Below are 15399 nucleotides of genomic sequence, written 5' to 3'. Positions count from 1 at the left end.
TCACTCTCCTCTCCTATCAGATTCAGCTTCTCCATCCCTTGACCTTTCCCAAGCATTTGACTTCACCTATTATCTTCCAGCTAGCCTCCTTCCCCTCCCCATACTTTTTTATTCTGGCATCTTCCTCCTTCCTTCTCAGTCACGAAGAAGGGTCTCAGCCCAACAAGTCCACTATCTATTCATTTCCATAGAGGCTGCCTGATCTGCTGAGTTCCTCCCTCCAGCATTTTGTATGAAAATTATTTTTCTTGGCTTGGATTTCAATTACAATGGCTTCCAGGTTAATTCATGCCAACCTATCAGTCGAAGCAGCCTCTTCCTGTCACAGACTGTACCTGTACAGAGCAGGTTCTTTCAATGTCCAACATGCATATGCTTTAGTGCAATATTTTGAAGGATGTTGTTGAGGAAAAATTAGTTTACATAGCTTCAAAGCATGCCTGTCATTGAGCAATGCTGAAGTTTACCTCATGCTCTCTTTCAGGCCTGCTCACACTGCCTCTTTCCACTAAAGTAACCATCCTCACCCATCTTTAAACTCACAACCCAACAACTGTTCTCCTAAGCCAAAAGCCTATTCCCACATACCAACCAATCACATTCTATGCAGCTATATCCTCTGACTGCAGTCATATCTGAATTTTAAGTAAGTGATCCACGACAAGCAGAGCATGGACAAACCTTTCTGCAATGCCCTGGTATGCCTCTGGGGTATCAACAGATTTTTCAGTGTATACTTCGTATCTAAGCATAATGTTACTTGAATTCCCCTTGCACGGGCCAAGCACCTTCTAGCTTTAGGAACATTTCACAGCTTGGTTAAAACATAATTTTGCAGATACTGAAGATTTTTGCTTTTATTGTGTACCAGCAACTTTATAGAATAGAGCAAAGCAACAAAAATGCTGAAGGAACTCAGCAGGTCAAGCAGCATCTATGGAAATGAACACACAGTCGACACTTTGGGCCAAGATCCTTCTTCGGGATATATTTCATTGGCCTTGCCTGCTAAACTACTTCACAATACTCTATTTACTACTCTGCAAAATAAAAAAATAACTTGCATTCCTTATTTTAAGTCTTGTGTTATACCAGTCATTAGAGTAATGATGAAATATTATACGATTCCCTTTAGCTTCTCATATCCAGAAAGAAATTACTCACCAACAGTGTGTCCCTTCCACCCACGATACTGAGTCCAAGCCCTGAACGGCCCTTTGAAATTTCCAGGACAGTTTCTTGGCCTGGGACTATAGGACAAGTTGCTGGATCTGGTACCATTGCAGGAACAGCTACATTAGCTTTACAAAAATGAAAATTATGTATGATTAAACTGAAAAAAGGCTCAAGAACATACAGAAAGTTCATTGGACTGCCAGGCTCTGAAGAAAACAGCATTGCCTATGCTCTGGGAACTGTGGGTTCTGAGTAAACATATATATTAATATATAATCTGCTACTAGAATTCCAGGTAGCCTCTCTGATAAAGAACAGTTTCTAAAGCAAAAAATCATGATAGTCATGAAATCATGAAAAAATTTCTGAATAGTCCATGAGCATGACTATTTTGCTCTTTTTTTGCACTATCCATTCATCCACCTAACTATTCACATTAATTTTTTATATTTCTTATTATAACATAGTAATTTGTTTTATGTATTACACTGTACTGCTGCTGTAAAACAACAAACTTCACAACGTATGTCAGTAAGAATTATCTAAGTTCTAGTCTACAGTGATACAGGATCCACCTTTAATGTCAGCTAATTACTTCTAAAATAATTAAAAGACTTTTGCTTATGCTGCTCTAAATAAATTTTATTCCAAACATTAACCAAACTTTGCACAGTAAACATTATCTTCCTTATCACATCTGGAAATAAACTTGAGGTAATATTTGGGGTTAACATTTTCCAAACAATGTTAAATATCTTGTAGGATCACTTTTCAAATGGCTCCTTTAGAGTCAGAGAAATCTCATTCTAGCCATGATACAAACACTAGGTATTAGCCTTGTGATTCTTCTTCTTGGTGCCTACATGATTTAGATTTAGACGCAAGAGATTGCATCTTCAGTCTTCCTTCCCCAACCTGAATCCAGCTGTCAATCACTCCTTTGCACTCTGATCAACCTATTACTTGCCAGCTCTTGCCCCAACCCTCACTATCCCCCTCCCCTCTTTGTACTGGCTATCTTCCCTCTGCAGTCCAGATGAGGGCCTTAACCTAACAAGTCTTCATTAATCTCTAAACATTTGATGGTGCTCTTATGCTTTGGATGCTAGAATTAGTCATTGAATTCCACATGTAATCAAACAGCACTACACTGTTTAATATACATGATTTCTAATCTGTTTGCAATTCTATTTGCTACTTTGATAGATGCTCTGTGTGACAGTACTGGCTTTAAATTCACTGAAAGATTTTAATATTTCAACATTTTTGTGGCATATACATTTCATAAGACCATAAGAAATAGGAGCAGGAGTAGGTAATCTGGCCCATTGAGCCTGCCCCATTATTCAATAAGATCATGGCTGATCTGTCCGTAACTCAGCTCCATCTACCTGTCTTTTCCTCATAACCCTTAATTTCACTTATGTTCTGGTGAATAGACGTCATTTGGCTGTAATTGTAATCACTTTCTGTCACAAAAATATACTTCCCAGATTTTGCCATTTAGGCAATAGAAAATTTCACAATATTGATGGGGTTTTTTTACTGTATTCTCAGAGCTTGTTCCACTTTGATGTCATAGAGGGCATTGGAAGCTTACATTGATCCACCACTCGATCATGACCTGCCTTCTAAATTTATTGTCTACCCAACATACAATAATGACTATAATTGTATATTAATTACTGCTACTTTGGAATTATGAGGGCAAAAACTAGACTCTGCAAATGAGCACAATTAAAAAGTGATACTGCATAAATTATAAAATACATATTTATATTTATCAGTTTGTGAATGGTCATTGCATTTCCAGATAGATCTTAATAAAATTTGAAATAGGTGAATATTGTAAATAAGTAAAAATTAAAATACAGAAAAAGAGGAAGTAGGCAGAGAGCTATTAAAGCAAATTCTCAAAATTAATGGAAGTACGGCTCAGACTGGAGTTAAACTGCTTCGAGGGTCTCAAGATATTTCTTGAAGATTTTGCAAATTACTTACATTTATTTGTTTTGACCTGTGCCCCTGTGCTGATTGCAAACGTGATTTGGAAAATTTGATAGTCAGCAGAACTTCAGATAGCTTCTGATTCAAGGTTCTTGATGGGAGTAAGTCAATAATGGGAGTATATCTGAACCTCTTTGCTTAAAGCTTATTCATCACACCTCAGCCTATGTTGCCTTATTGATAATCCACAAGACTTTCACACCCACATGATGTTTATTTTATTATCAGAGATATTTGTTCCAGAAATTAGGCATATAAATAGTAGAGCAACTTCAATAAATGCTTATATGTGGTACTTCAGGTCTAGAGAAGACAAGGCTGTAAAAGGAAATTACAGCATGCTTGTGAAATAATATTCCTACATAGTTTAGGCTGAAAATGGGTAAAATATCACTATGTAATCCAGGAACAGCAATTAAGACAGCTTCAATTAACCTTAAACTATCAAAGAAACAGTAATACCAGCTAGGTTTCCATTAGCAAGTGGAAAGGTTGGAGGTACTTACTGTTATCTGAAAACTCAGAATCTGAGTTAGGGTATGAAAGTGATGGAGGGGCAGATTGTTGCAGGGAACTCTCCTCACAACTGATAGTCAACTTTACAGCTCCTTTTGCTTTTTTGAGAAGGTTGATGGCCTATAAAAAGAAAGTAATTCAGAAATCAGTGTATCTAATTTCAATCTGCTGATAACGTAGAACATGACTGGAACATACTAATCTTTGGTCAGCACTCCCACAGAGAACTGCCAGTTAATTGGTCTGCATAGGTCAGTTCTTTGTTGATATTTGCACCCCAACTTTCAATTGTAAAGGTTAGAAAGGAGGTGGAGGTCAGAAACTGATGGCTCTAACCTCCTACTTTGGGAACTTCCCCCTTCTCCAGCCCTGAATCTCTTTCACCAATCAACTTCCCAGCTCTTTACTTCATCCTTTCCCCTCCCGGATTTACCTATCTCCTCGTGCTTCTCTCTCTCCTCCCCCACCTTTTAAATCTACTCAGCATTTTTTCTCCAGTCCTGCCAAAGGGTCTAGGCCCAAAATGTCAACTGTACTTTTTTTCGATAGATGCTGCCTGGCCAGCTGAGTTCTTCCAGTATAGCCCGGTCATTAAACGTGTGAAACCCACAATGAAGACTATTAAGATCTGGCTGGAGGGGGCTGACTCTGCTCTTCAGCACCAATTCCAGCACACAGACTGGAGCGCGTTTGCTGCTCATGCCACCAGAGACTCTCAGATTAACATTGATTTATACACCAACTCTGTCCTTGAGCACACCAACAAGTGTGTAGATAGAGTGACATCACAAAAACAAATAAAACTTTTCCCCAGTCAGAAACGATGGATGAACAGAGAGGTTCGCCAGAGATTCAGTCTTCAGGTCTGGAGACCGGGAAGCTTACAGCTCAGCCAGGGCCAACCTGAGAAGGGGAATCTCTCAGGCTAAACACATATACAAACAGAGAATCGAGGAGCATTTCAACTCCTCGGACCCCCGGCGCATGTGGCATGGCGTACAGGTCATTACAGACTTTAAACCACCCAGTACTGTGCCCCTTTCCAGCTCTGCTTCACTCCCTGATGAGCTCAATTACTTCTACGCTCACTTTCACCAAGAGAACAAGGAGGTCACCCTCAAAGCGGATCTCCCACCTGGTGAACTGCCTCTCTCACTTTCCACCTCTGATGTTTGCGCCATCCTGAGTAGGGTGAATGTACAGAAGGCAGCTGGTCCGGATGGAATACCTGGCCGTGTGCTCTGAGTCTGTGCAGGGCAGTTGGCCGGGGTCTTCACGGACATTTTCAATTTGTCCCTGGCCCAGGCAGTTGTCCCCACAAGCTTCAAGATTGCCACCATCGTGCCAGTGCTGAATCATTCCACTGCCACGGGCCTGAATGACTTCCACCCAGTTGCACTCACCCCCATCATTGCAAAGTGCTTTGAGAGACTGGTTCTATCACATCTGAAATTCTGTCTGCCCACTACCCTGGACCCCCATCAATTTGCCTATCACAACAACAGGTCAACAGAGGACATCATCTTCACGGCACTTCACTCTGCCCTGACCCACCTGGACAGCCCTAACTCTTACATCAGAATGGTGTTCATTGACTTTAGTTCGGCATTCAATACTGTGATTCCCTCCAAGCTGATCGCCAAACTTCACCAGCTTGGTATCAGTTCATCCCCCTGCAATTGGACCTTGGACTTCCTGACTAACAGACCCCAATCAGTTAGGTTAGACAACCTCTCCTCCTCCACTCTCACCTTGATCACCAGCGTGCCTCAAGGCTGTGTGCTGAGCCCTCTTCTGTACTCCCTTTTCACCTATGACTACGTTCCAGAACATGGATCTAACTCCATAATCAAGTTCGCAGATGACACCACGGTGGTTGGCCTGATCAGAGGGGATGACGAGCCGGCCTACAGGGACGAGGTCCAGCACCTGGCTGTGCAATGTGCCGATAACAACCTGGCCTTTAACACCCAGAAGACCAAGGAGATCATTGTGGACTTCAGGCATGCTAGGAGCCACACTCATGTCCCCATCTACATCAACGGAGCTGTAGTGGAGCGTGTATCAAGCTTCAAATTCCTTGGTGTCCACATTTCCAAGGATCTCACCTGGTCCCTGAACTCTTCCATCCCGATCAAAAAGGCACAACAGCGCCTTTATTTCCTGCGGAGCATCAAGAAAGCTCACCTCAGTCCCAGGACACTGACGGACTTTTACCGCTGTACCATTGAGAGCATACTCACCAACTGCATCTCAGTGTGGTATGGCAATTGTCCTGTATTGGACCGCAAAGCACTCCAGCGTATGGTGAAAACTGCCCAGCAGATTATCGGCACCCAATTGCCCACCATTGAGAACATCTACCATAAATGCTGCCTGGGCAGGGTGAAAAGCATTATCAAGGATGCATCTTACCCTAACCATGGACTTTTTACTCTCTTCCGCTCCCGCACCAGCAGGCACAGGAAGAGTCTCTCATCACAACGCTAAGCAGTATTGCACCCATATTGTACTGTCTCGGTACTTTTATATTTGTGTGCTGTAGCACTTACTTTTTATTCGCAGTTATTTTGTAACTAACACTTCTTTGCATTTCTGGTTAGATGCTAATTGCATTTCATTGGCTTTGTATCTGTACTCAGCACAACGACAATAAAGTTGAACCTAATCTAATCTAATCTAAAATATTCAAGATATCAATTTACTGAAACAATTTATTCAGTTTGCATTTATTATTAAAATGCAAAACCAGATTCAAATTTTCAGTGAACTATTAGGGAAAATGAAATTACATTGCCTGTTGAAATTTAATTAGTAATGATAGATCTTACTGTCAGTTTAATTCAAATTCATACAGTTCAAGATGAGTTAAAGTTAAAATTGTTCCAGCCTGATTGTATTAAATCAAGCTGAAAACTCAAAATAGGAAGAACATTTCCTTCCCAACATTAATTTCTTTGTCATGGTTATAGAGTCAAAGAAAAAGGCCCTTTGGCCCCTCCAGACCAGGCTGACTCGTCCCATCTTCTTGTATCTGGACCACAGCCCTCCATATCTCTCTCTACCCCACACACACCTATCCAACCTTCTCTTAAATGTTGCAATTCTCCACCTCTGCCGGCATCTTGTTTCACACTCACATCACCTTCTGAGTGATGAAATTCTCTCTCAAGTTCTCCTTAAATATTTCACCTTTCACCCTAAACCTTCGACCTCTAGTTATAAGTCTCACCCAACCTCAGGGAACAAAGCCTGAATGTATTTACTCTACTTATACCCTTCAGCATTTTGTATACCTCTTTAAGATCTTCACTGATTCGCCAAAGGTCTATGGAATAAAGTCCTAACCTATTCAATCTTTCCTTATAACTCAGGTCCTCAAGTCCCAGCAACATCTGCGTAAATTTTCTCTGCACTCTTTCAAACTTACTGATATCTTCTCTGTACGTAGGTGACCAGAACAGCACACAATACTCCACCAACATTTTATACTTAACATTTTTAACATAACATCCTACCTCTTGTAGTCAATGCTCTGATTTATGAAAACAATCTTAATTTTATAAATTGCTTACAATACCATAGCACTCAATATTTTTTTGACTATGAACAACTGGTGAAGGACAACCTTTGTAGTTTCATCATATTAACTTTGGCAGCATTCTGCTTCACCTTGCCCATCTGTATCAGCAAGCTATGTGTAAAAACCCTCATACTATATTATAAACTCCTACATTTAATAGCCACTTTATTAGCTACTCCTGTACTTAATAGAAGTGGCCATTGAGTGTATGCTCATGATCTTCTGCTGCCGTAGCCCTTCCACTTCAAGATTCAATGTGCTGTACACTCAGAGATGCTCTTCTGCACACCACTGTTTTAACCTGTAATTTGAGTTACTGTTCCCTTTCTGTCAGCTTGAACCTCCTCCAACCTCTCTCATCAACAAGGTATTTTCACCTACAGAACTGCCACTTAGTGGATGTTTTTTTTTGTTTCTTTGCACCATTCTCAGTAAACTCTCGAGACTGTTGTATGTAAAAATCCCAACAGATCAGCAGTTACTGAGATACTCAAAACACCCTATCAGGCACCAACAATAATTCTATAGTCAAAGCCACTTAGGTCACATTTCTTCCCCATTCTGATGTTTGGTCTGAACAACAACTGAACCTCTTGACCATGCTTGCATGCTTTTATGCATTGAGTTTCTGGTACATGATTGGTTGATAGATTATCTGTAGTAATGAGCAGGTGTACGCGTGAACCTAATAAATTGTCCACTGAGTGTATGTTTATGTGCTGAATAGCCAGTTCCCTATACCGTTAAATCAACTCATCATTTATATCTTAACTTTCTGTCAGCGTATTTCAAGCAATAAAATTGAAGCACTGAGAGTAAGATGCTTAATTTTATAAAACTGTCTGCAGGAATTAAACATGGAAATATCCTGAAGGCTGTTCTGTTTAATGAAAGGTAGGGGAATAGCTCCTGGAAAGGCAGAGGCATGGAGTATATTACAGGACCTTTGTTGTTTCCCTGGGGTTTCACTTTGCCTCACCCTCAGAGTTATGGTAGGAGGATTATGAAACAACTGTAAAATTTCAAGTCTTTCATATTCTCCAGTTAATGAATCATTATGCATGACATACACTCAGTGGCTACTTCATTCGGAGAGATTACTCAGAAATCATAAATAAATAAGATGTTTGGGACCCTGGTCAATGAAAATCATTCTAAAGCAGTAGAAAATGCCGACCAAGAGGACTGCAGGGTCTAACATGTCAACAAATAATATGAATAAGAGAAAATCTGCAGATGCTGGAAATCCGAGTAACACACACAAAATGCTGGAGGAGCTCAGCAGGCCAGGCAGCATCCATGGAAAGAGTAGTCGACGTTTCGGGCCGAAGCCCATTGGCAGTTCTGGAGAAAAAAAGCTGAGGAGTAGATTTGAAATGTGGGGGGAGGGAAGAGACAATAACCAGATGTTAGGTGAAACTTGGAGGGAAAGGGATGAAGCAGAGCTAGGAAGTTGATTGGTGAAAGACACAGAAATCCATGGAAGAAAGAAAAAAGGGGGTGGGGGGTGGGAAGAAGCACCAGAGGGAGGTGATGGCAGGCAAGGAGATAACATGAGAGAGGGAAAAGGGGACTGGAAATGGTGAAGGGAGAGGGGGAGGTATTATTGGAAGTTTGAGAAATCGATGGTCATGCCATCAGATTGGAGGCTACCCAAACAGAATATAAGGTGTTGTTCCTCCAACCTAAGTGTGGCTTTATCGCGACAGTGGAGGAAGCCATGGATGGACAAATAATATGATTACCTTTTCGGGAGGTTGTGCCACTACAATCTCATCATCCACAGCCAGGATTCTATCCCCTACTTTGATTCTTCCATCCTAAAAGGATAAATTGTAATAAATTTGTATAAGATTAGTTTTACTGAAGATGTCACAACCATATTTTGAAAAAGAAAACTGTGCCTTATTGTGGCCTTTAACTGCAGTAAGGGTAACAGCGAGGATAAAATTATTGTTCTGAGATGTGGGGGGAGGTGAGGAGAAAAGAGCCAATGTTAATAAACACTTACACAAGCAAATTGTATGGACTGAACCTGACTGGGAGAAAAAGTGATCAAATTAAAATGGATTGAGTTAAATGACATCTAGGTATAAAAACATGTGGAAGTAATTTATAGGCTCCCTACTAGCAGAACCACTTCTTGTGAGAGCATGTAATTAAAAAAATGAACAGCTTGTCGCAAATGTTATCCAGTAACTGTACAGGAGGGACGTGTATCTTCATAATGATTAGGAAAATTAAACTGAGTAAACCAGTTTGAAGGAAAAGTTCAAAGAATGCATTCAAGAGAATTTCCTGCAGCAAAAATTCAGGAAACCATCTAAGAAACAAAGATTATTTTAGTCATTGCCTTGTGTAATCACATGATTAGTTAATAGTAATTTCATATTTTGGGATCCTCAAGGGAAAAGTAACCACCAAATGGTGAAGTACTATATTAAATGTGATGCATAACAAGTAAATAGGTATACGAGAAGAACTGTCTGGGATGAGTGGTGTTGGTGTGGGGGGTGCGGGGGGTGGCGGTGGCTACTGAAATTTGTCCAGTCACACCAAGCAGGGGTCACCAACTTCCTTCCATAAAATCAGGTGGGTATAAACAAGGCAGGCTTTTAACTTTATCGTTAATGTTCCTGACACTAGACAATTTTAAATTCCAGATTTATTTACTTGAATAGACATTCTCCACCTGTCACATTAGAAATTGAATTTGTGTTTCTACACTAATAATCCACAACATATCCACTATGCTGCTAAAACCCTAACCTACATTTTCAAAGAATTTGCCTAATCTTCAAACTTGGTTGAGGCACAATCACCTCCAGCTAGAAATCAGGATTAATTAAAGCAATTACTTTGGTATTCCAACAGAAACCACATACTCTTCCCTTGCCAATGTTGCTGGCAAACCAAACTGTTGGTAACTGAGAGCTTTTGTAAAGACTGTGTACTTTTACCTTTATATTATCTCCCAACTTCCATCCTGATATCACTCTACTAACCCTTGACACTCTCTTTCTTGCATTTGCCTCTTTGAGATTTGATTATTCCAATGCTAAACTGGGCTCCCATTCCACATACTTCATAGATTTTCACATTCTTTGCATTTGTTGATCTACACTGGCTCTTGATATAACCATGCCTGAAATAATAAAGCCCTTACCAGATCTTTAAATTTTCTTAAGTTCACCACCATTGACAGCACTATAACAATAGTCCATTTCTCTAAATGTAACTGTAAATGTTTGTATTAGTCTACTGACTACGTTTTTGTTGCATCAGAATTGATGTACCATCCTTCAGCTACTTTTATTCCGCATTCTGCAACGTTCTTCCTGAGCCTCTCAATCTTTCCCCCTTGAATAAGAAACCATTTAAAATCCCATCTCTTAGATCAAGATTGTGATCAGTTCTCTGCATGTCTCCCTCCTTGGTTCAACATCTAGTTCTTTCCCAACATCCATGTAAAGCACCTTGGGATATTAATAGTGGTATATAAATGTAAGTTGCTTTATCAATGCATCCATCTGAAAATGGCAATTAAATATTGGTTTTACACAGGTTACAGTACACTAAGCTAAATCATTTTAATATTTTCATAAACTCTTAAATCATTCATTCTTTTTTAAAATTTCTTTTATTCAATTTTCAAACTTGATACATAGAATAATATCTACCCTCCCCCCTCCCCTTAACCCTTACCCTGGTTACATACCCCTACCTAAAAGAAAAAAAGAGGGGAAAAAACAGAGAAAATGAAAAGAAAGAAAAAAAGATAGAAAGACTGCCTGGATATTGGAAAGTCTCCACATGCTCCATGGGATTCGAAATAAATTTAATATATGTATTTGATTCTTTCCCCAAAGGACCAACACCTTTATCATCGGAGCACCTATATATACAATCCTATCTTTTGTAAATAAGGGTGTCAAATACTCAAAAATGTATCATATTTATTCCTTAAATTGTAAGTAATTTTTTCAAGTAGAATACAGCTAAAGATTTCATTATTCCAATGATCCATACTTAAATACGAATCCGATTTCCAAGTAACTGCAATAGCCTTTTTGGCTACTGCCAATGCAATTTTTATAAATTCTTTCTGATATTTATTCAACTTAAGCTTCGGTTTTATCCCTTCAATGTCAATCATTCATTGTTCAAGCTTATTTTCTGTCTGAAGCTATAAAATTAGGGCACATATAACCGCCTCCCTTAGATTTTGGGAATGGCTATTTTAAAACAATTTATGATTGCCAGTGCCATTGACTCTTGGAAACATTAAAATGTGTTATCAATATTGTTGAAAAAAGAATGAAAACTCAGAGAATTAATTGTCCAAAAGACAGAAAGTGCTTACAATGCAAAGTTATTTGAGTCAATTGCTTACCTTTATTGCTGCTCCATTGTCAGTGAGGCTTTTAATAATGACTCCTTCATTTGTGTTGTCTTCACTGATAGCTAGACCAAGACCACTTTGGTCCTATAAATTAGATTTCAGGATCCAATATATTAGATGTGGACCACTTCTGATAACTCAGCACTGATGTTCAATTTCTATGAACGCATATTCCTTTGCAATTTTACACCATAATTAACTTTCCAAATAATATGCTATAGCATCTGTAAGGCTCAAATTATTAAGAAAACCTTTAATATTCACCTCCATCATCATTGGAAAAATATCTCACAGAATAAAGAATGAGCTCATCTCAAAGATAACAGTAGGAACGCTAAAATTGGCTTGGTGTTCTTGAGCTGGCTGTGGTAAAGGGTTCACAATGAACTGTTTAGTCAAATTAATGCAGTCTGAGTCAGTAGAGCTATATTCAAGGAGAGAGGAACTAGAACAACACTACATATTTCACCACTGGTATGAACATTGCATTTCCAATATTAGGCAATCCTTACTCTCTGTGTTCCATTACTTCTCTCCTTTTGATGAACCTCTCTCCTCCCAATTTTGTTTTTTTTCCTGCATCATCTTTCCAGACAACACTGCCCATGTTCATCCTCCTAACCCTCCTAGTTCTATCTTCATACTGCCCTCACATTCCATCCATTAGATCCCCTCTCCCATCTGCCCTTCATCACTTCCTTAATGATTTCCATTATCAACTTCATTACTGCCAGATTCCAGCATTTATAACCTTTGCATCCTCACTTCACTCTCTCTACCCTCCCCATCAGCCTTTATTCCCCCATTGTCTCCTTCAGCTTATCGCCGAACTGCCTCCATTGTCCAGCTCCACCCCTCCCATAAGCAAGTTTGAAACATACAGAACAGAGCAGCCAACTTAACTAGCATTTACACCTTCCCTAAATGGCCCATCAAACTATGGCATGTACCATCTAGAGGGCAAGAGCTGAAGGTGAATGGAAATACCCCAAATGCAAGTTGTAAATATAATTTCTGCTTCTTCATACTACTGGGATTAAAAATGCTGAAACGCCTCCTCAAAAGTATCATCACTACAAGATCCAACTTTTATCATGGCAACTAAGGTAGTACCCATGGGTTCACAGACAGTCAATAGATGCCACATTCTTGAGTCAAAGAGAGTATCTAGTTTTCTAAAACAGTGAAATTCTTTTAAAACAGCATTTGCTATGCATGAAACAGTTAAATATAAGCAATCAACAGCTTGTTTTTTTAAGGTCGGATTTATTCCTTATGCATATCCATCTACAGTAATGTACATACCCAATTAATTCATAACTGCTGTAACCTGTTCTTTTTTCAGCTAACTTCACTGGAGCCACTCTTTGCGCAGATGGAAAAGAGCTGCTGTTTTAATAAATAAATAAATTCATTATGCTGCTCATTACTGATGCACATTAACTGGGGCTCAGGTGTCAATTTGCTTCAGCACCTGCCTCCAGATGATGCTTGTAGCTTGGGTTTCCTTTCCTAGTCTCCTCCTCGTACAGCCTTGGCACTAGTTCCTAATGGTTTCACACACATTTGATGTTTTTACAAAAGCATTCAGAATTTTGATCAAATTATTGTGACACTGCTCTTTAATTGTCCACATCTGTTTAAGTCCATAGATGCAAATCTTTTTACCCGCACTATTAGTTTTCTGCCTGCTCTCAAATAAATCCGCACCTGGATCTATGCATAATTACAGCTTTAAACTGACCTTGGGAATCTAGGTGCCAGTTGCAACTAACTGCTTGTAAATGCCAGTCTATATCCTGTTTCAAGGTCTTTGGGTACTACATCCCCACCAGAGTAATCCCGTAATTATCTCTGCAAACTCTTTCATAAATGAATTGAAGTTCAACAAAAGGAAGATGTGTAGTCACTGACATTAAACCATCTGGAACATTTAACACACTGTATTGATGAAAACTAGGATATTCTGTTGGCTCTGTGCTGATTATTTCATGAAGATAATTTTCTTCAATCATTTAAAAATAATAAAAATACAAATATTAGAAAATATTGGCTTAGTAGTTTTACATTAAGAAACAATCCATTTTAAATGAAAAATAGTTCAGCTCCATCTGGAGATCATATTTTAACTTTTTACAAATTATCCCCTGCAAATTCAATGACCACGCACAATGTATGGAGCTTATTATATGTTTCTCTATCCAGTTCCATTAATTATTACTTCTTACTGATGCCTATGTTCCTTTCAGCACACACAAAATGCTGGAGGAACTCAGCAGGTAAAGTTGCGTCTATGGAAAAGAATAACAATCCATGTTTCAGACCAACTCAGCCCGAAACATCGACTGTTTATTCTTTTCCATAGACGCTGCCTGACCTGCTGAGTTCCTCCAGCATTTTGTGTGTGTTGCTTTGATTTCCAGCATCTGTAGATCTTCTCGCCCATGTCCCTTTCCCAGGCCCCAGCAGCCATTCATTATGTGTGAACTTAGTCAGCAAGTTTTAGTGAGTTATTTAACATTAAAAAATTAAGAATTTGGATATAAACGATAGTAATCTTTTTTTAACTGTGATGTAAATGCTAGTAATCTTTTTTAACTGTGTTAAAAGTTCACAATGCAGTTTTGCATATATAATTTTAATTATTTAAATCTCATCAATTATACAGAATAAGGTGTTATCCAAAGTCTGACCTACGTACACCAAATCAAAATGCAAAACATAAATACTGGCCCATTTTTTTTAGATTGCACTAAGTCATCATTGCAATGCTTTGATTGTAAAATATAGAATATTCCATGCAATGGATAAGAAGCACCATTTTGTCATAGGAGTTTATAAATCACTGAATTACTCTATTTTCCTTACCTTTGTCAATAGTATATTATGCACATTCTTGAAATCTGAAAAATCTAATTGAGTGGATGTCTGTTCTTGGGAGGGCAATGCTCCTGTGGTATCTAGAATCTGAACATAGTGACAATTACTAAAATTAACCATTTCATTATGGGCCACTTCAACCCCATCTGCACCATGAAGTCAAAAAGCTGTTTAGAAAATCAAGCTTGAACAATTCTATGATATCCTTTTGCAGCAGGGACTGTGCAGCGCTGTGCCTTGCTTATGTTGATCGGGTGAGGGATATATCCATCCATTGGAGAAAGAAACATCTACTGTTTCAGTAAGTTTGTGTCATCATCAAGCCCAGGTGGGCCACACTTGGCTCCAGTTATTACCTCTGTTTCAACGTGAAGAGGATGCATTGTTGTACTATTATCTCCATTGAATCTATTCCGAGCCTCCACCTGAGGTTGCTAATTAATACCAATCAAACCAGCAGTAGTTTTGAATTCTAGGCCATTACACAAAAGGCAGTAGATTAACACCGTCCAAACTTAATTTCATGCGGAATAATTGTACCCATCAGACAGTAGGGGTGCAAGGTCTGTTTAACAACATTTCAACCAAAGTAGTTGAGATAAAAGATCTGTGAGTACACAGTATATAACATAAATACCTCCCTTACGGTATTTCCATGGAATTATTCCAAAATAAACAAAACTTGCTAAATTCCCTCAAATGTAAACTTGCATTACTTTCCTCGAGCCAAAATTATAGAATAAAAAGAAAAAGATAGAAGTGTCATCCCTCACCTGTCTCCTAAGAACTGTGCATTGCCAATCTCCTGTCATTAACTAGGTCACAGAGCTTATTG

General features: G+C 39.0%; 1 protein-coding gene across 5 annotated transcripts in view; it reads right to left on the bottom strand.

Moving 5' to 3' along the window:
• The window catches only part of LOC134354873 (inaD-like protein), a 332069-nt gene that overhangs the window by 70911 nt on the left and 245759 nt on the right, over nucleotides 1-15399 (bottom strand). For all 5 annotated transcript variants that reach the window (XM_063064296.1, XM_063064298.1, XM_063064297.1 and 2 more), the window contains exons 33-37: nucleotides 14553-14651; nucleotides 11676-11768; nucleotides 9028-9102; nucleotides 3690-3819; nucleotides 1165-1301 (exon numbers count right to left, since the gene is read on the bottom strand). In XM_063064296.1, coding sequence (XP_062920366.1) covers nucleotides 1165-1301; nucleotides 3690-3819; nucleotides 9028-9102; nucleotides 11676-11768; nucleotides 14553-14651 — 534 coding nt within the window. The remainder of the gene's footprint in view (nucleotides 1-1164; nucleotides 1302-3689; nucleotides 3820-9027; nucleotides 9103-11675; nucleotides 11769-14552; nucleotides 14652-15399) is intronic.

The sequence above is a fragment of the Mobula hypostoma genome, chromosome 12 (genome assembly GCF_963921235.1).
Source record: "Mobula hypostoma chromosome 12, sMobHyp1.1, whole genome shotgun sequence".
Taxonomy (NCBI): domain Eukaryota; kingdom Metazoa; phylum Chordata; class Chondrichthyes; order Myliobatiformes; family Myliobatidae; genus Mobula; species Mobula hypostoma.
The sequence above is the reverse complement of the archived record's forward strand: the minus strand, read 5'-3'. Positions and strand labels throughout refer to the sequence as shown.